This window comes from Bos mutus, chromosome 6 (genome assembly GCF_027580195.1).
Source record: "Bos mutus isolate GX-2022 chromosome 6, NWIPB_WYAK_1.1, whole genome shotgun sequence".
NCBI classification, from domain to species: Eukaryota; Metazoa; Chordata; class Mammalia; order Artiodactyla; family Bovidae; genus Bos; species Bos mutus.
The window spans coordinates 90,251,670-90,271,748 of record NC_091622.1 but is presented as its reverse complement, the minus strand read 5'-3'; the positions used below and the strand labels follow the sequence as shown (position 1 = coordinate 90,271,748).

The window sequence follows — 20,079 nt, the reverse complement described above, 5'->3', positions numbered from 1 at the left end:
TTTATGATATTCAAAGAAAATATATTTAGATCTCCACATTTTCTCAAGGTCATTTTTAGGTTAAACTTCTAGTTAGAGTACAAGGGAACTTACTGGGGTGATGGAAATATTCTATCTCAAATGTGATACTGGATACTGGTTATGCTACTATATAATTTGCCCAAACACACAGGACTACACAACCCCTAAGAATAAATGTTAATGGACGTACATCATACCCCAAAATCCGCTCCCCGCAAAAGATTACTTAACACATAGTCCTTGCTGACTCTTAGTCTCTTAGTGTTACTGAGGTAAATAATTTAATTTTAAAGTTAAACCAATCATCTAAAGATTCTTCAGTATCTGTTTCAAAAAAATTAACATATACATCCTATAAAGTTATTTGGCAGTAAAACCAGAATTTGCATGTAATTTTTCATTCATTTTTTAAAAGATTTTATATTTGTCTTTAAGATTTAATTCTTTATCTGTTGTTTCAATGCACTTTGTCAAAAAAAAAAATAAAGGGTCATTAAAAACTGAAGCAACAATTGCCAAAGCAAATTAGCATTTAAAATCTGCCTACAATATAAATGCAATATAGAGATGGCAAATACACTACTCCCATCCCCTCACCTATTCCAGACACAGCTATTCCTTTTGCACATACTGCTCCAGGCAGTGACTATAAACAATGGAGTTGGCAGTCAAGATCAAACATATTTATTATCCCTCAAATTGTTCTTTTTTCAAATGTTAGATTTTAATATTAATATACTTTAGAAATAGAAAAAACACAGCAGACCAAAAAAGCAAGACAATCCAACACTGATAGTGATAATCTCATTTAATTATTTGATGAGAAAAGAAAGAGACCAAAGTAGAAAACAGAAGTTTTCATATTCTAAGTTATTAATATAACCTAATTTTCTAGCATATTGATTAATATGCTGGGTTCATCCTTCAGAAATCCTAAGAAATATTTCTTTTATCATCTTTTTTTATCAGTAGAAGAATTCACTGTTTCTGAACCTTAAAACTATATTACTTAAAATATACTTTACTTTTAAAAGGATTAGTCTGGCTATGCTAAGAAGATGCCAAGGGAAAGAGGGAAATAATAGGCAGTTCATTTAGGAGGCAATAATCAAGGTAAGCAGTGAAGGTGGCTTGGAGAGTAGTCATAATTCTTATGAAAATAGAAGGAACAGGATTTGTTGGCATATTCCTTAGAGGAGTTGTGAGAAGGGGAGAAAAATAAAAGGTAGAGTGATTCCAAGGCTTCAGCCTGAAGTGGAAGGACGGCACTGCCACTTACTGAAGACTGCAAACACTGGAAGAAGTAAGCTGAGAATATATAGAGAACCAGAGGTTTAGTTTTGAATGTGTTCAGTTTGAGGCACATAAAAACTTGAGTGGGGTTATCAATCAACTGGATAAAGGAAAGCATAACTGTCAGTGGATGGGTTTGGGTTGGACATATATATTAGAATGGTAAACATAAAAATGATCTTTATAGTCATAAGACTGGATGATAAAGGGCATCTACAAAAAACATAGCTAACATCAAAACTTAATGGTAAAAGACTGAATGATTTTCACTTAAGATGAGGAAAAACGCAAGAATATCCATTTTACTAATTCTAATCAACATCATACGGGAGTTCTTAGTGTCACAGGGCAGAAAAAGAATAAAAGGCATATGGGCTGAAAAGAAAGAAGTGAACTGTATTTATGCTTGTTTATGTAGAAAATCCTATGGAATCTACAAAAAACCTATTAGAGAGTGAATTTAGCAAAGTTTCTGAATAAAACGCCAATATACAAAATTAATGGCATTTCTATATACTGATGATAAAAAATTAGAAATTCAAATTTTAAAAATAGCACCAATTAGGAGTGCCAGAAAGTATTAAAGACTTAGGGGTAACTCTGATAAAAGATGTATAAAATCTATATACTTTGAACACTCCAAAATGGTGATGAGAGAAATTAAGATTTAAATAATATACATACTGCGTTCCTGTATTATTGTTGTTGTTATTTAGTTGCTAAGTCATATCTGACTCTCTTGCGACCCTATGGACTGTAGCCCACCAGGCTCCTCTGTCCATGGGATTTCCTAGGCAAGAACACTGGAATGGGTTGCCATTTCCTTCTACAGGGGATCTTCCCAATCCAGCACCTCCTACATTTGCAGATGGATTCTTTATCAATAAGCCACCAGGGAAGAGCTTTTGTATTACAAGGCTCAAAATTGTTAAAATATCAGTTTACTCTCATATCAATCTGCAGATTTAACGGAATCCCAATCAAAATATCAATTTTTTTTTAGGTAGAAATTGACAAACTGATTCTAAAATTGATATGGGAGTGTTAAGGACCAAAAAGAGCCAAAATAGTTTTGAGAAGGAACAAAGTTGGAGGACTTACACTGGTAAAGATTTACTATAAAGATAAGAGTAACCAACAGGGGCTTCCCAGGTGGCACAGGGGTAAAGAATTCACCTGCCAATACAGAAAACACAGAGATGCAAGTTAGATCCCTGGGTCAAGAAGATCCCCTGGAGTAGGAAATGGCAGCCAACTCCAGTATTTTTGCCTGGAACATTCCATGGACAGACGAGCCTGGTGGGTTACAGTCCAGGGGGCTGCAAAGAGTTGGACACGACTGAGCATATTCACACGCACAGTAACCAATACCGCGTCATGCAGGCAACATGAAAGACATAGAGACCAACAGAACAGTAAGTCTAGAAACACACCCATTGGTTCGCAGACCTAATCACAAGAGTTAAAACTCTAAAACTTTTAAAAGAAACTATAGAAGAACATTTTAGTGATTTTAGGTTTGGTAAAGATTTCATAAATAGGAAACAAAAGGCCCAAATTATATAAGAAAAATAATCAATAGACTGGAATTAATGAAAATTAAAAATTTTGCTCTTCAAAATACAATGTTAGGAAAATAAAAAGGCAAGTCAAAGACTGAGAGAAAGTATTTGTGAAACATATATCACAAGGACTTTTATCTAGAATATATACAGAACTCTTACAAACTGAAGTATAAGAAGACAATCGAGTATAAAAAAAAAAGAACAAAAGGATATGAATAAATATGTCACCAAAGAAAGTAAAAGGGCTTCCCTGATAGCTCAGTTGGTAAAGAATCCACCTGCAATGCAGGAGACCCTGGTTCAATCCCTGAAGAATTGGGAAGATCTTCTGGAGAAGGGACAGGCTACTCACTCCAGTATTCTTGGGCTTCCCTTGTGGCTCAGCTGGTAAAGAATCCGCTAACAATGTGGATCGAACCCAGGGTTCAATCCCTGGGTTGGGAAGATCCCCTGGAGAAGGGAAAGGCTACCCACTCCAGTATTCTGGCCTGGAAAATTCCATGAACTATATAGTCCATGGGGTCGCAAAGAGTTGGACACGACTGAGCTACTTTCACTTAACTTCACAGAAAGTATATGGGTGGCAAATAATCACATGAAAAACTGTCAATATAATTATTTATTGTGAAAATATAAAACTACCATGAGATACTATTTCACATCCATCAGAACAGCTAAAACTTAAAAAGATAGAAAGTATTGGACAGGATGCGGAGGAAATAGAATTCTTATACACTGCCAGTGGGAATTTTAAATGGTATAACTACTTTGAAAAACAGTTTGGTTATTTCTTGTAAAGGTAAACATACACCTACTCTATCACTTAGCTAATCTATTCTTTGGTACTCAACAGAAATGAAAATGTATGTCCACAAAAAGACTTGTACATAGAAGCTTCAAGGGTAACAGCTAAAAACTTGGACAAACAATCCAAATGCTCACCAACAAGGGAAGGGATTAACATTTTGTTATATATTCATACAACAGCAATAAAAAAGGATTAAACTCTTGATATGCACTATGAATGAAACTCAGAATAATTATGCTGAGTGAAAGAAGCCAGACCAAAATAAACCAAAAACAGAGTATATATTGTATGATCTTATTTACATAAAAATTCCAGAAAAATGCAAATAATCTACAGTAATCACAGATCTATGATTAAATGGGGATAGAAGGAGGAGGAACTGATTACAAGCAAGCACAAAGAAACTTGGATATGTTCATTATTTTGGTGGTAGTGATAGTTTCATGGATTTATACATATGTCAAAATTCATCAAACTGTATATTTACACATTTATTATATTTTAATTATAATTCAATAAAGTTGTGTGTGGAAGGAAAAAATCTAATTGGAGACATCAAGTTAAGTATTTGAATATACATATATGGATATCAGTGGCGAGGTCTGGGTTGGACATAGATATTTGAGAGGCAGGCATACAGACTGTACTTGAAGTCACAAGCCTAGATGAGACCACTGAAGGAAAAAATAGAGAAGGAAAGAAACCCATGCCCTGGGACATTCCAATGTTAAAAAGACTGGCGAGAAAAGAAAGAAAACAACAAATGAGACAAAGAAAGAGTAGCCCAGTGAGACAGGAAGAAAATCAGGGAGACAGAAATGAATGAAGAAGTGTTTCAAGGAGAAAGGAGCAATTACCTGTCAAATACTATCTCTGAACTTAACATGTTGAGAAATAAAGTAGCACTGCTAACACAGGCAGAATTTGTTTATGAACAGAATGGCTAGGGTGTGTGGTATAGTCAGAGACTTTTTTGAAAGGCAGTCAAGTGAAAAGAAAGCTCACAAAGGTTTTAAGTCAGACTGATTATACCCATTTTCATCCATTTAGTCACATTACTTTGGGCAAAGAGCCCAACTGTACAAGCTTCAGATTCCTTACTTGTAAAATGGGAACAGCTTTCTTTTACACAGGGTTTTCCGTAAGGATCTGAGTAACTAAAACATCTAGCACAGTGTTTGGTGAATAGTAAGTGCTCAATAACAGTAACGACGACATGATCATCATCATCCCTAACACAGGATTTCTCAACCTTGGCACTACTGACAATGACATTGTTGTGAGAGGCTCCCCAAGCATTGCAAGATGTTTAGCAGCACCCCTGGCCTTTACCCACAAGATGCCAATTGCAATTCATTACAGTTACTCAAGTTGGGATAACCAGACATGTCTCCAGACGTTGACAAATGTCCTTCAGGTGGCAGGAGGGGCCGAACTGCCCTTAAGAACCACAGTTCTAAGATTTATAACACACTACACATCTACATGCATTGATATTATCTAGTTTTCTTTTTTTTGGTCGGTTCCTTGACCAGGGATCCAATCTGGGCCCTTGGCAATTAATGTGTGGAGTCCTAATCACTGGACCACCAGGGAATTCCCTCAAGTTTCAAAATTATACAGAACATAACAGTCTTCTTTTAATGATTCAAAAAATTTTTCAAATTCTTATAAGGTTACTATCAATGAGTATTACACCAAGATGCAAAAGATGTCTAAGAAAAAGTATGACTTATGATATTTCCAGAAACATGCTTATCTGTAAACAAATCCTGTCACTGATATTTTACCTTATATCTTTCTCATAAAAGTTGTATCCAATCTACTAAAATAAGTAGCTACTTGAGTTCATGATTGATCGGATGCCAAATAAAGTTGCTTCATTTTTGACATCAGTAAACAATTTTTTCCCCTTTTAGTTCAATTTTTTAGATTAATGGTGGTTTCAGAAGAATTGCCTAGGGAAGCGGTCATTATTTCCATTGCAGTATTTCCATTATTTCAGGGAAAACAGGTAGAGGACGACATGAAGGGATTAAAAAAACTACATCTGAAAGCTATCATTATGTTACTGCATAATTATTATGTCAAGGCTATTAAAGGGGCAAAGGCTTGATGTAACAAAGGCCTAATACAATCATAAAGAAGTCTAATACTCAAACATAACTAGCATGGACTCAAGGGACAATATCTATCACTGATCTGCTTAAAAGATTTCCTGCTGTTCCTTTGGGAGCAGATAAAATCCTGTGCCCTGATTATTCACACATCTCTGAAAGTAAAATTCTGCATGGTACATTGTGGTTTTCAATACTCAAAGCTGAATTTACCTATGGAGTTGGAAAAAAACAGACTAGGTAAGTAGCAGGAACTGCACTCCCTTTCCATTTTATTTGCAAGGTGATGTGATGATGGGAAGGGAGATAACAAAGAAACTGGGAAAGATACGAGAATTTGGAAGCTAATAAAACCTTTTGAAAATCTCCCTCTTTAGAATCAGCCATGAAAAATAGCCCTGATTCCCATGGTATGGTAAATGCCCTTTATCCCATAAAATTTCACAAGGTTTGCTGGGCTAATAAGCCTATCTTGTTTTTAGCTACCCTGGAACCCTAACAAACCATGGCTAGGTGGGGGATGGTACCAAGAACAAATACTTAGCCAAAATCTATAGATAAAAAAGCAAAGAAAATCTGTGCAAAAAGTGTCAAGAGAAAAACTCTCCACATACATGAGAAATGTTGAATAGGCAAGTAGCTTAACTGTCTCCGCCTTAGAACTGTTTCCTTCTAAGAGAGTATTAATACAATCGCAGCAATGCAATGACCTAATTGTGATGCTTTGTAGGGTTATTTTACATTTGCATATTTGCGTATTTTCATATTTATTACATGAGAGCACACTTGGGTATACAAGTAACAAAATAATGCTTTTGAAATATAATTTATTTTAAAATGGTTTTTATGAGTGTTGTGAATATAGTAGACAATATAAACTCAACTACAGGGACAAGACAGTAATGTACATGAATGAAGCAGGCCAGCTGTAAGACCACAAGGAGGATGGAGACTATGTGCTCTTCTAAGGAAGGCAGCAGTTACTCAGCCCCAACTGACTGCTGCAATGGGACAGTGCAGGCCTAGGTGTCATCAGTCTTCAGATTTTTTTAGCAATTCAAAATCTAAAAAGTGATATCAAAGTACCCCATTTTTAATGTTAGCAACTTATTTATTATTGAAAATACTAAGTAGTCAAACAACCTTTCACGTAAGACAGACAATGCCCTTGGGCCCAAAGACTGTGACCTCTGGAGAAGGGTTCAAAATAAAAGTCAATGGAATCTGGGGGACGTCCCTGGCGCTTCAGTACTTAGGAGTCCATGCTTCCACTGCAGGATGCATGGGTTTGATATCTGGCCAGGGAACCAAGATCCCACATGCCACACAGTACAGCCCCCCAAAAAAAAAAAAAAAAAAAATTGACATCTGGGAGAATATTCAAACTTATAAGTTAATCTTAAAAGGAAGGGAGGAAAACCATATACAGATTTGATGGATTCTTCCTATGAAATATTTTTATGTGGACAAATGCAAATAACCAAGCTGTGGTTTAAGTCTTGGTTAGTATTTCTCAAAATCCAGGATTGTGTGGCATGTGTTAACAGGTATCTCATGAAAGCAAGCACAGGTACACAAATATATCTGGATTAAACAAAACTGAATAGGCTCCTTTTTGCAGAATTCTCAATATTTACTACATTAATGTAAATTTTGTGACATTTCAGAGGGAGATACAGTATGTTATGTTTAACTACAGATACCTTTTAATACAGAGAACTCTAGAACTTTTGTGCTTTACTATAAGGAACACAAGTTTAACAGAAGAAAAAGTTTAATTTAGTGCAGGCATTGAGCACAAACTAATAACTTAGCAAGAAGTAGATTTAATACTACACATGCAATTCATTCTGTAGCTATACTCTATAAAATACTATAGCTTAGCAGTATATAATTAAGATCTATGTTTTGAATTGAACTAGTAAAGATGAACCTGTTCCAACGATCTATGGTTCCTTCTGATTTAATATTAACTAAAAAAGTGTTAGTGAGATATACTCCACTTCCTTCAAGTTACAGTCATAAGACAGCACTTCTAAATTTTAATGAAGAGTCCCACAAAAATTTGCTAAGTGATTAAAGTAACATACAAAGCTATTTTGATGTGGAAGTTTGTCAAGCTAAAATTATAACACTAATTATATCTAAAGATTGTAAAACAAAACTAGACTCATGAAATACTATGTTTTTATAAGTAGGCAAAAGTATGAAACATGTAAATAATCCCTTTTCATCCAATATAATTATTTGAGAAATCCCAGAGTTAAGTCTATTTTTTAACATCCTATAGCTTATGTACTATTTGGTATACTTATTATAACTTGTAAAAGTAAATATCCCTTTGTTGTTTAGTTACTAAGTCATGTCTGACTCTGTTGCGACCCTATGGACTGTAGCCCGCCTGGCTCCTCTGTCCATGGGATTCCCCAGGCAAGAATACTAGAGTGGGTTGCCATTTCCTTCTAAAAGGGATGTTCCCCACCCAGGGATTGAACCCCAGTCTCATGCATTGGCAAGCAGATTCTTTGCCACCAGGGAATCCCAAATGAAAAATTAAGAACAAAATGACGTTTTGAAATTATAGTGAAAATAAACCTAAGACAGGCATATCAAATTAAAGATTGCTTTTTAAAAAGTCCATGTAAACCTCTGGAAATATTTCACACCTATTTATGTGGCTTTTAACTAAATATGTATATATACATTTACTCTTCAAATGTATTTACAGTTGTGTTTTTTCCAGTTATATAAACAATATTAAAAAACATTCTGGACCTTCTTGTTGAAACTCCACATTAAGTTCATAATCCGTATTATGGAGGACAAAAGAGATATTCTGATAAAAGTAGTTATAACTCAGAGGGAGGGAATAACAAGTAATCTTTTACACTGTGGTCAATTAGTTAAACAAGCAGACCTGTACTTTTAAACATCTGTCTGCTTTTCTGATTATTAAATCAGAAAACTACGAAATACAAAAAAAGGTATAAAAAATTTTGTTACCCTACTTAGTAGACAATCTTATGTAAGTTATATATCTCTGGGGTTTCTCTTTAGTAAAGAGAAAAATATTACCTACCTCACAGTTTGCTAACAGGATCAAATAAGATAATGGACATAAAAGCACTGTAAAATTTAAACTCTATAAATATGACGAAACAATAATAGTACTACTCAACAAGGACACAGCATTTTCGCAAGACTCAAGGCATATTAATTAATTAGGTGGTCAATATTATCTATTTTGAAACAAGGGGTTCAAATTTCACAAAAGGTAATGTTATATAGCTTAAAAGTTAGTTTCTTTGTTAGCTTTTTGTTAGGTATAGGAAATTTTGTCATGTACCATTTTAAACCTACTTTAGATGAGGATTTTTCTTCTTCATTTTAAAAAGTTAAGGATCTCAGGAAAAATAGTAAAACAAAAAAAAGTGGTTACTTTAAATTAACTATGAGGAAAAGAAGAATCAATGTTAAAAAGTAAATGGAAATTGAATCGGACCACTAGAAAAAAGGCAATAATGGTGAGTTTTATAAATTAATATTAAAAAATGTCAGTAACCAGGCCTTGTGCATGCATAATTTTAAAGGGACAATATCAACATATAAGTATTCTCTGAACTGGAATACCTTCCAGTTCTTCTTGAATATAGGTAAAATTTATATGTATACACGTATATATATATATGTATACATATTCAAATATTATTTTTAAATAAACTGGCTCAAAAATTCCCCCTGGAAACACATAAGAAGTAATTCAAATAAATTGTCCTACCAGAGAAAAAACTTTAATTTCATTAAAATATGTACTAGAATATTTTCTGTGTCCTGGACAATAAATAATATTGTAGTCATAGAAATGATAAAATAAGATTATAAAATATTGCTTTTTAATGAAGGAATTCTTATATATTAAAATAAATCTCAAGATTTTTTTTTTTACCAGCCAGAAGAAACTCACTTGACAGTGTCCTTTTATATTATCAGAAATTATGCCTAAAAGCATCATGCATATTAAATGCAATCTTTTACCTTCAACATCATCTGAAAAGGTAGACAAAATAAATAAAAGTGGGTGATAAAGAAAACTTTTTTATGTAGTAGTATTCACAATAAAATAAATAAGAGCTTAAAAACATCAAATAAGCAATATAATTTCTTAAAGGAAGAGCTTCATACTCATTTTACTCACATATTTTAGATATTCTAATAGATGTAGCATGTGCTATATATTGCAGAGTTATGAGACATATTTACCAATAAATTGAGGGGTTATTAAAATAACTCCAATGAAGTTGAATTCATTTTAAAATGAAGTTCATTATGTCAGCTAAGAAATATCTTTTAATGAAGCAGTAAAGAGAAAGTATCAATAATAAAATTGAAGACCCTATTTCTCAGTATCTAGATTTCTAAAAATTGACTCAGGCTATTAGCCTAAGTTCATATTTTAATCTTTCCTAGAAAAAATGACTCCACTATTGCAGTTTCTACAATTGTTTACCCTGTTTCATCCAAAGAATCACTTTTTGGATGGTAAATTAAAAATAAGGAGCCCAAATACATTAACAGAAGCAAAAAAATGGACTTAAACATTACTAGATTATGAATTTTGGAGAAGGCAATGGCGCCGCACTCCAGTACTCTTGCCTGGAAAACCCCATGGACGGAGGAGCCTGGAAGGCTGTAGTCCATGGGGTCTCTGAGGGTCAGACACGACTGAGCGACTTCACTTTCACTTTTCACTTTTCACTTTCATGCATTGGAGAAGGAAATGGCAACCCACTCCAGTGTTCTTGCCTGGAGAATCCCAGGGGTGGGGGAGCCTGGTGGGCTTCCGTCTATGGGGTCACACAGAGTCGGACACGACTGAAGTGACTTAGCAGCAGCAGTAGCAGCAGATTATGAATTTATAACAAAGGAATATCACCTAATTGATGCTAAACAGTTTTTTAAAAACACAAAAATTACTTAAAAAAAAAAGAGCTAAATTTTCAATCTGAAACAACTAAGAAAAAATTTAATGTTTTCTAATAAGTGTAACTGCATCTAATTTTCTGAGAAATGACTAGTGGAAATAAGTATCTTTTTCTTCAAAATGGTGGTACTGTATTTAAGTATTATTATGTAACTGACAGCCTCTTTTTCAATGAGAACCAAATTATGTTTACTAAAGATTTTTTTACTCCTGAGAAATTAATAAAGTCGTGAGGTAGACATTACAGAGAAATAAAAATTTAAGAGAAAGGATATTCAACTCTAAAAAATTGTGATTATGCAACACAACCCAGTTTCAAATGTTATTACTGGTATTTTGTGAAATTAATATCTATACATATTTCTGTTACACTTTTACTTTAATAAAATATGTGTACACAATATTATCTATACATTTCTTTATGTTACCTACTCAGATTTTGGAGGACCCTATAATTTCAGTCTAAATTAGCCTTATAATATGCATGAATATCACCCTTTAGATTGTCTAGAAAAATGAAAAACCCGCTATGTCCTATTGCAACAGTCAATGTGAAATAAGGAAAGCACTCTTCAATAGCATTGGAAAATGTTACTCAGTGTCTGTTTTTACAATACATGGAATAAAATGTACGGACTTCCAGTCAAGTATTTCACATGCTGGGATTTGCCTGGTGGCCAAGAGGTTAGGATTCCAGGTTTTCATTGCCATGGCCTGGGTTCAATCCCCGGCTGGGGAACTGAGATCCTGGAAACTGCACGGTGCGGCCAAAAAGTAAACACACAAAAACAAAAAACCTTCCAAATATAAAAAAGTTAACATAAGATCTATGTTAGAAATTCAAGTATATATCAGGAACAATTCCTCTAACTTCATACTGCTCACCATGTAACATATAAATAAAAGTTTGATTTTTAATCAATAGCCAAAAATGATTATTTAACTGAGAGACTACTAATATTCATTCTGCTAAACTAAAATCAATAAAGAGAGAAAAATATATTTTAAAAAGAAGAATCTAATTCCACCTCCAAATCACATACAAAGCAGTCATCTTAAAGATATTTTCTAATGTTTTCCCTTTATTGATTAGAACAAAAAAGAAGAAAAAAAATCTTAAAAAATAAATTTATAAAATAAAATCAACCCTAAAACAGCAAAAATGGACAACCCAGTTAATTTTATGTACAGAAAACACAATGAAAGAAACTTACCTACTTCTTCCTCTTCATCATTAGATATTATATTATACAATGTGTCCAAAGCATAACCTATTATTTCAGAATCCGAACTGGAAGAAAGAAATTATTACACTTATACACTGCCAGTTAGAGTATAAGCTGTTATGACTATTTTATAGACTTTTCTTTAACAAGATTGTATAAAACACTAATCTCACTTCTGAAGACCTACCCTAAGAAAATATCAGAGTGCAAACTGTGAAGACGTATAAAGGTCTATTTTTGTAATAATACTGAAAAATTAGAAGCAACTTAAATGTCCAATAATATTTTTTAAAAGTGTGGTAAATCCATATATAGCAGCAATTAAAAAATGTATTTTTAAAGAATGTTTAATGACATGGTAATTAAAACACCCCTGATTTAATGCCAGTAGGAAAAAAACGGAATACAAAAATCAATGTGAAGAATGATCCCATCTATGAAAAACCATATATATATTTTCATGTGTGTATGTATATATTTTAAGGAAACCTTATAAATCAATTTGGAAAAGAAATCCAACTTTAAAACAAGCAAAATCAGCACAAGCCAGGTAATTTTTTAAGTCTGTGTGTATGTTTACGTATATGTTTTATAACATAAATATGTTATAAAGTGTTATCTCTAGTTGGATCTCTACAATTTGTTTCCTTGATCTGTATTTTATTTTCTTAAAAAAAAAAAATTTACAGTAAACATTTACGACATTTATAACATCAGGAAGTTTTTCCTTTTACTCATTTGTTTCAGGAAGTATAAGTTTTTTTATCTTTTTCTCTTTTGTTCAGGAAGTATACTTTTTTTTTTTGTCTTGTAGCATGTGGGATCTTAGTTCCCTGACCAGGGATTGAAACTATACTCTCTGCATTAGAAGTGCAGAGTCTTTTAACCACTGGACTGCCAAGGAAGTCCATGGAAGCATATTTTTGTTGTTGATAAACAGATATAATTTGAAAGCACAATGGAAGATGATGGCATTCAGAGTGAAAAGCAAGAATGAGACACAGATCAGAAAGATTCAATAAATATAAAGAAGTGATGAGGAGTGAAAGCAAAAATGAGGGACAGAGGGTCACAACCAGAGGATGTAAATATCATATAAAATAGATTTTTAAAATTATTATTATCTGTTTTTGAGAAACTTAAGAGGGACATCTCTTAAGAGACCTTTGAGAAAGCAGGAATAGAAGGAAACTTCCTCAAAATGAAAATCTGACAATTAACATCATATGTAATGGTGAAAGACTAAACGCTTCACCCCTAAAGATCAGTAACAAGATAATGATGTCTCCCCTAGCCACTTCAACCCAACACTGAACTACAGGTTCTAGCTAGAGCATTTGGCAAGAAAAGGAAATAAAAAACATACAGATTAGAAAGGAAGAACTAAAACTATCCCATTCACTGATGACATGACCTTGTACATAGAAAATTCTAAGGAAACCACTAAAAACCTATTAGAACTAGTAAATATATTCAGCAAGGTTGAAGGACACATGCTTAACATAAAAAAAAAAAATCAACTGTACTTCTCTATACTAGCAATGAACAATCAGACAATAAAAAATTTAAAATTCCATTTAAATAACATAGAAAAGTTTTAAATACTTTGAAATAAAATTTTACTATAGTCCAAGACTTATACACTGAAAACTATAAAACATTGTTGAAAGAAATTATCTAGAACTCAAATAAATGAAAAGATATTCTGTGTTCATGAATAGGAAGATGTAATGTTGTAAACATGGAAATATACCCCAACTTGACTTGCAGAATCACACAATCCCTATAAAAATCCCAGCTACCAGCTGATCGTAAACCTGTATGGGAATGCTGGGAATGCAACGTATCCAGAATAGCCAAAATCATCTTCAAAAAGAAGAATGAAGTTGAAGGACTCACATTTTCTGATTTCAAAACTTCCTATAAAATTATAGTAATCAAGACAATACTGGCATAAGGACAGACACAGAATAATAAAATAGATAAAGTCAAACATTTATTTCAGTTTATTTTTGGCAAGGGTGCAAAGACCATTCAATGAGGAAAGAACAGTATCTTCAACAAATGGTGTGATGGACAATTAACAGCCACATGCAAAAAGCTGGACTCCAATTTCACACCTTATATAAAAATTAACTCAAAATGGGATACAAGATTTAAATATAAGAGTTAAAACTATAAAACTCTTAGATGAAAGCACAGGTACAAATATTCAAAACCCTGGATTAGGCAATGGTTTCCTAAGATATGATACTAAAAGCATAAGCAAGAAAAGATAAAACAGATAAACTGGATTTTGTCAAAAGTAAAAACATTTGTCCTTCAAATGACACTATTAAGAAAGTGAAAAGAAAACCCAAAATATGGGAAAAAACATTTGCAAATCATATGTCTATTAAGGGATTTGTATTCAGAATAATATACAACTGAACAATAAAAAGAGAACTTAAAAAAAAAGACAAACAAATTAAAATTAGGCAAAAGGCTCAGTCATTTCTCTAATAAAGACACATGAATGGTAAATAAGCACATGGAAAGACACTCAACAATAATTAGGAATATGCAAAGCGTAAGTCATTAGGTATGTGCAAAGGAAAACTACAAGATACTCTCACTAGGATGGCCATTTTTAAAAAAGGGCAATAAAAACATGTTGGTGAAGAGAAACTGGACCTTTACACCTGCAGATTAAGATGTAAAACGGCACAGCCCCCCATGTTAAGAGTTTGGCAGTTTCTCAAAAAGTTAAACTACATGACCCAACAATTGCATTCTTTTATATAAAGTATATGTTCACACAAAAACCAGTACACAAATGTTCCTAACAGCATTATTCCTAACAGTCAAAAAATGGAAATACTCCCAAATGTCTGACAACAGGTGAATGGATAAACAAATAGGCTATATCCGTGTGCGTGTGTGTTAGTCACTCAGTTGTGTCCTATTCTTTGTGACAGCTCCATGTCCAAGCAATTTCCCAGGCAAGAATACTAGGGTGGGTGGCCATTTCCTTCTCTAGGGGATCTTTCCTGGAATATTATTCAGCAATCAAAAGGTATGAAATATACTAATGCATGTTACAACATGGATGGACTTTGAAATATTATGCTAAGTGAAGGAAGCCAGACACAAAAGTCCCACATTTTATGATTCCATTTATATGAAATGTTCAAAACAGTCAAATTTATACAGAGAAAAAGTAGATTAGTTGTTGCTAGGCAACAACTAATTGGAACGTTGGAACGGGGGTGGTAGGCACTAGGCAATAACACCTAATGGATACTGGACTGTTTTTGAAGTGATGAAAATGTTTTGGAATTAGATAGTGGTGATAGTTATACAACTTTGTGAATATACTAAAACCACTGAAATGTACACTTAAAAAAAAAAAACAACAACTATTGAGGTGACATGGTTCGGAAACACTAGTTTCCATCAGACAACTTTCAGGCCCTGAATGTGAGACTTGGGAGAATAAGCAGTTGCTCCTCAAGTTTTAAGAGGAATGGACCCATGGACAGATGGAGTTTCAAGACATGCCAAGAAAGGGAACACAGTTCTGTGTGATGCAGCCAAGGATGAAGGGGATAAGGATGAAGAGGATTCAGCTGAAGGATTCTTAGAGTATTAGGTGGCCCAAGAGCATAAGCATAAAAGAGTAATGAAGATGAGAAGTGGAAAGAGATGGCTGCAGAATATATACCTTTGCAATCAATGAAGTTAAGAAAGCACTTGTAGCATGTTTTGAGAACAGAAGATAACAGATAAATAGAGAAGACAAAGGAAATGGAATTTGACACAAGAAAAGGAGTAAAACACAAGAAGGTTCACAGAAGTTTGGCTTTATTGTCTAAGAGGCATAATAAAACACCCATCAGCCTCTAACACGATCAATTATTAGTTCACATATTCACAAGGCTACATGGTACACCTTATTTCTACATGGTACACCTTATGAATGCCTGGCACAGAGTAAATGTTCAATAAATGTTTTTAAAAATATATTTCTTAACCTTTGTATCAAGACTATTATTTTCTGCTGCTGCTAAGTTGCTTCAGTCATATCCGACTCTGTGTGACCCTGTAGACGGCAGCCCACCAGGTTCCACCATCCCTGGGATTCTCCAGGCAAGAACACTGGAGTGGGTTGCCATTTCCTTCTCCAATGCATGAGGGCCACTTTATATAAGGGGAAGCATTCTGTTTTCTGTATCAAGATAGTTGTTTCATAACCAGTTTTGTAAGACTCAATGAGAAATGCATGCATAAAGATACATGAAAAAAATTACATGTATGTTTAATAATCACACTAATTTTTTTGATCTAACATTTGTTTTCTCGTAACTTAAGAGTATTGTTTAAAGCAGATAGCAAAATTGGGTTACTTTATTACTTTTCTATTGACGCTGTAGCAAATTACTACAAATTCAGTAGTTTATATAACACAAATATATTATCTTACTGTTCTGGAAGTCAGAGAGCTGAAATGGGTCTCAGTGGACTAAAGTCAGGTCTCATCTGGGGTGCCTTCTTTTCTGATGCCTTTCAGGGAGAATCCATTTCCTTGCCTTTTCCAGGTCTAGAGGTCCCCTTTCACTTCTAAAACCAGCAAAGACAGATGGAGGTCTTTTCATTTTACCTCATTCTGACCTCCTCTTTTGGATTCCTCTTCAACTTTTGAGAAGCCTTAGGATTACCTTGGGCCCACCTGGATAATCCAACATAATTTCTCTATCTAAAAATCCATAACTTAATCATATCTCCAAAGTCTCTTCTGCCATCTAAGGTAACATTTATAGGTTGTGCTGAGAGAATATAAACATCTTTGGGGGACCATTATTCTTCCTACTGCAGTTGCCCACCTGGTGTTAAAATAACAGATAGTCCTGCAGCTGCCCACTCCAGTGTTAATAACAGACAGTTCTGGAATAACATCCAATGGATTCAATCAAACACATTAGAATTAATTGGCTTTGGGGGGCTTTCCTGGTGGTCCAATGGTTAAGACTCTGTGATCCCAATGCAGGTGGCCCAGGTCCGATCCCTGGTCAGAGAAGTAGATTCTAAATGCAACTAAGAGTCCACATGCTGCAACAAAGAGCAAAGACCCCATGGGCTGTTAAGACACAGCACAGCCAAATGAATAAATAACAAAAACAAGAATTAGTTGGCTTTCAAAGGTGGCCAACGTGAGTTACACTGAGGAGGATAGCAAAGATTCTATTCGGCATGAACAAGCAGCTGGGCATTGCTGAAATACCATTTTAAAAGAGGTTATGAGTTTTGATAGACAGGCAGCATCTAAGTCTTTAAAAAGCTTACATGCAGGACTTCTTTGGTGGTTCAGTGGTTAAGAACTTGCAATCTAATGCAGGGGACATGGGTTCAATCCCTGGTGGGGGAAATAAGCTCCCCCACATGCTTAGAACCACATGCTGGAACTACTGAGCCCACAAGCTCTGGAGCCTGTGTGCTGCAACTAGGACCTGATGCAGCCAAATAAATAAAGAAATATATATATATTTTAAAATGCTTATATGCTTTGCTTTGTTTGAGGAACTTGCATTTCACACTGCACTGAGTTGGTTAAATGCATTAAACAGGTGAGTAATAGAAGATTCACATTTCAGACAGATATTCTTGAAATGAATGGAAAGACAAAGAGGTCAGAGGCAAAAAATAGAGTCTGGAGGTGGTGGGTGATTTTAAATTATGTAAAACAACAACAACAACAAAAAACCTCTCTGTTACAGCTCACTTCAAAAGGTGGACCCTAAGTCTCCTCTTCTTTAATACAGGCTGAATTTATTAACTTGCTTCTAGTAAAGTACAATGTAATGGGATTGACAATAGGTGACTTCTGAGACAAAGTCCTAAAAGGCATTGTGGTTTTCTATTCTCCCTCTAAGATCACTTGCTCTGGGAGAAGCCAGTTTCTCATATCATGAGGATGCTAAAGCAGTCCTTCAGAGAGAGCAACAAGATGAGATATTGAGGCCTCTTGCCTCAGGTAAGTGAGCCATCTTGGAATCAGATACTCCAGCCCCAGTCAAGCCTTCAGATGACTCCAGTCCTGGCTGACATCTTGTGCACAACCTCGTAAGAGAGCTTGAGCCAGAACCACCTAGCTAAGCCACTTCTGAATTCCTGATCCACAGGAACTGTGACATAATAAATATTTGTTATTTTGAGCCAGGAAGCTGTGAGGTAATTTATTACACACTAATAGATAACTAATACAGTGGCTGTGAAAATGACTTAAGTGATTAATACTGAGAGCCAAAACTAGGACTGACAATTGAAATCAAGAGAATTCATGGATTCCAGCTTTTTTTTTTTTTTGTCTGGATGGGCATAATGGGTTAAGCAGAGGGATGAATTCAGCACAAAACCTCCCGTTTCTTATTTTAATGGAAAGGTGCTAACTGGGATGAACTTGGGTCAAAGGCAGCTGAAGTGGATCAGGCGGGTGAGGGGATGTGGTGGAGTATTAGCAGGACAACCAGAGACATATTAACTTTTGAACATTTTGAATTTAAGACACCTGTGAAGAGATCTTGATATGGTGGAAATGTAAACTGAGCAGCTAAAGATTGAAAGATATATTTAACTAGAGATAAGATCTAAAGTTATTCCTGTACAGTTGTTAATTAAAAACAAAGATGCAGATGCTCTCTTAAAGAGAAACTAAAAAAGCAAAAACTAGGCTGAGTGACTCTTCTCTTAAGACTTCCCTCTATTAGTATGAGTTTACTTCTCTCCCCTCAGAAAGACAAAGTCTAGATAACTGATATAACATATAATATGTATATTATAGAATAGTATGCTATAGTATACCTAAGTGAAAATCAATACATTAATTTGTTCAAACTCCAAATTTTAAACCTTTATTGGACAAGTTACTTCATTCCATTTTTATATAATGGTAAGCTCTCAATCCCTGAAGGTTTAGATTATGTCTGTCCTAAATGCTTAGCACAATGGTTTGGATCTAGTGCCCAATAACTGTTTATTAAAATGACAACTGAAAGTAAAAACTTAGTAGCCTTAATCATTTCTGGAACAGTGACTCTAAAACAAATTAATTAAAATTTTAAGAAAAATTAGGGAGAAAAATCATTAGAGACATACCGATCTGTTTGTAAAACATGGATAAGATGTTCCATAGCTTGAATACCCACTTCCAAGCGATATTTCTGCACAAAAGAAAAATGTTATTTAAGAAAGGAATATCCAACTTAATAACCTGAATAACTGACAAAGTGTTACAGACCTTAGATAATGATTTGAGAGCTCGCACAGCATTTCTTCGGTCATCCAATAAAGTAGATGAAGCTACTCTGTCACAAAGCTTTTGAATCTGTCATGGAAAAATGAAATAACATAAATAGAATAAAAAGAAAGAAAAAAAAGATACATAAAGTTTCCTCCAAAATTTATACCATTTAATTTGAGGGGAATAAAAAAGGATGTCACTATTTAGGTAGTATTATAATCTTGTTACAAATATCAAATAGATTTTTCACAGAGACTTGAAAAATGGAAGTGGTAGAAGAGAAGTCAAAGAAGGTTAAGTCATATAAACTGAAAAATTAAAACAAATTAGTAGAATCAGAGCTTTGCAAACATAACTATTACAGCTCTTTGAACTAAGAAGGATCCATTAGGGCTATGGTATATGATGTGTTAATAAAGTTAATAAACAAAAATTTTTTAAGTGATGATTGTTTATATCATAACTTCACCATAATGTTTCCACTACATATCTGAATGAGAATAGTCAGAAATTGTTTATCAAATATTTAGTTTTAAGTGTGCCTCAAAAATCTAGAAGGGTGAAATGTTCTAAGTCTTTAATAAATTTTCAGGAATTAAAATCTGAACTGAATTTTAAAACAAACCTTGGAGCATTGTTTAGAATAGAAAAAAATTAGAAACAACTGTCCATCAAGAGAAGAAAAACTAAATAAATTATGGTATATTTGCCAGTCAAATACTATTAAAACTACTCAAAAGATATTAACTGTACTGACATAAAAATACTATGATTTAATAAACAGTGAAAAAA

The 20,079-nt window shown here is 34.0% G+C and overlaps 1 protein-coding gene across 2 annotated transcripts in view; it reads right to left on the bottom strand.

Moving 5' to 3' along the window:
• Nucleotides 1–20,079, bottom strand: part of USO1 (USO1 vesicle transport factor) — an 80,234-nt gene that overhangs the window by 41,100 nt on the left and 19,055 nt on the right. For both annotated transcript variants that reach the window (XM_070372528.1, XM_005909114.2), the window contains exons 2-4: nucleotides 19,285–19,371; nucleotides 19,143–19,207; nucleotides 12,000–12,076 (exon numbers count right to left, since the gene is read on the bottom strand). In XM_070372528.1, coding sequence (XP_070228629.1) covers nucleotides 12,000–12,076; nucleotides 19,143–19,207; nucleotides 19,285–19,371 — 229 coding nt within the window. The remainder of the gene's footprint in view (nucleotides 1–11,999; nucleotides 12,077–19,142; nucleotides 19,208–19,284; nucleotides 19,372–20,079) is intronic.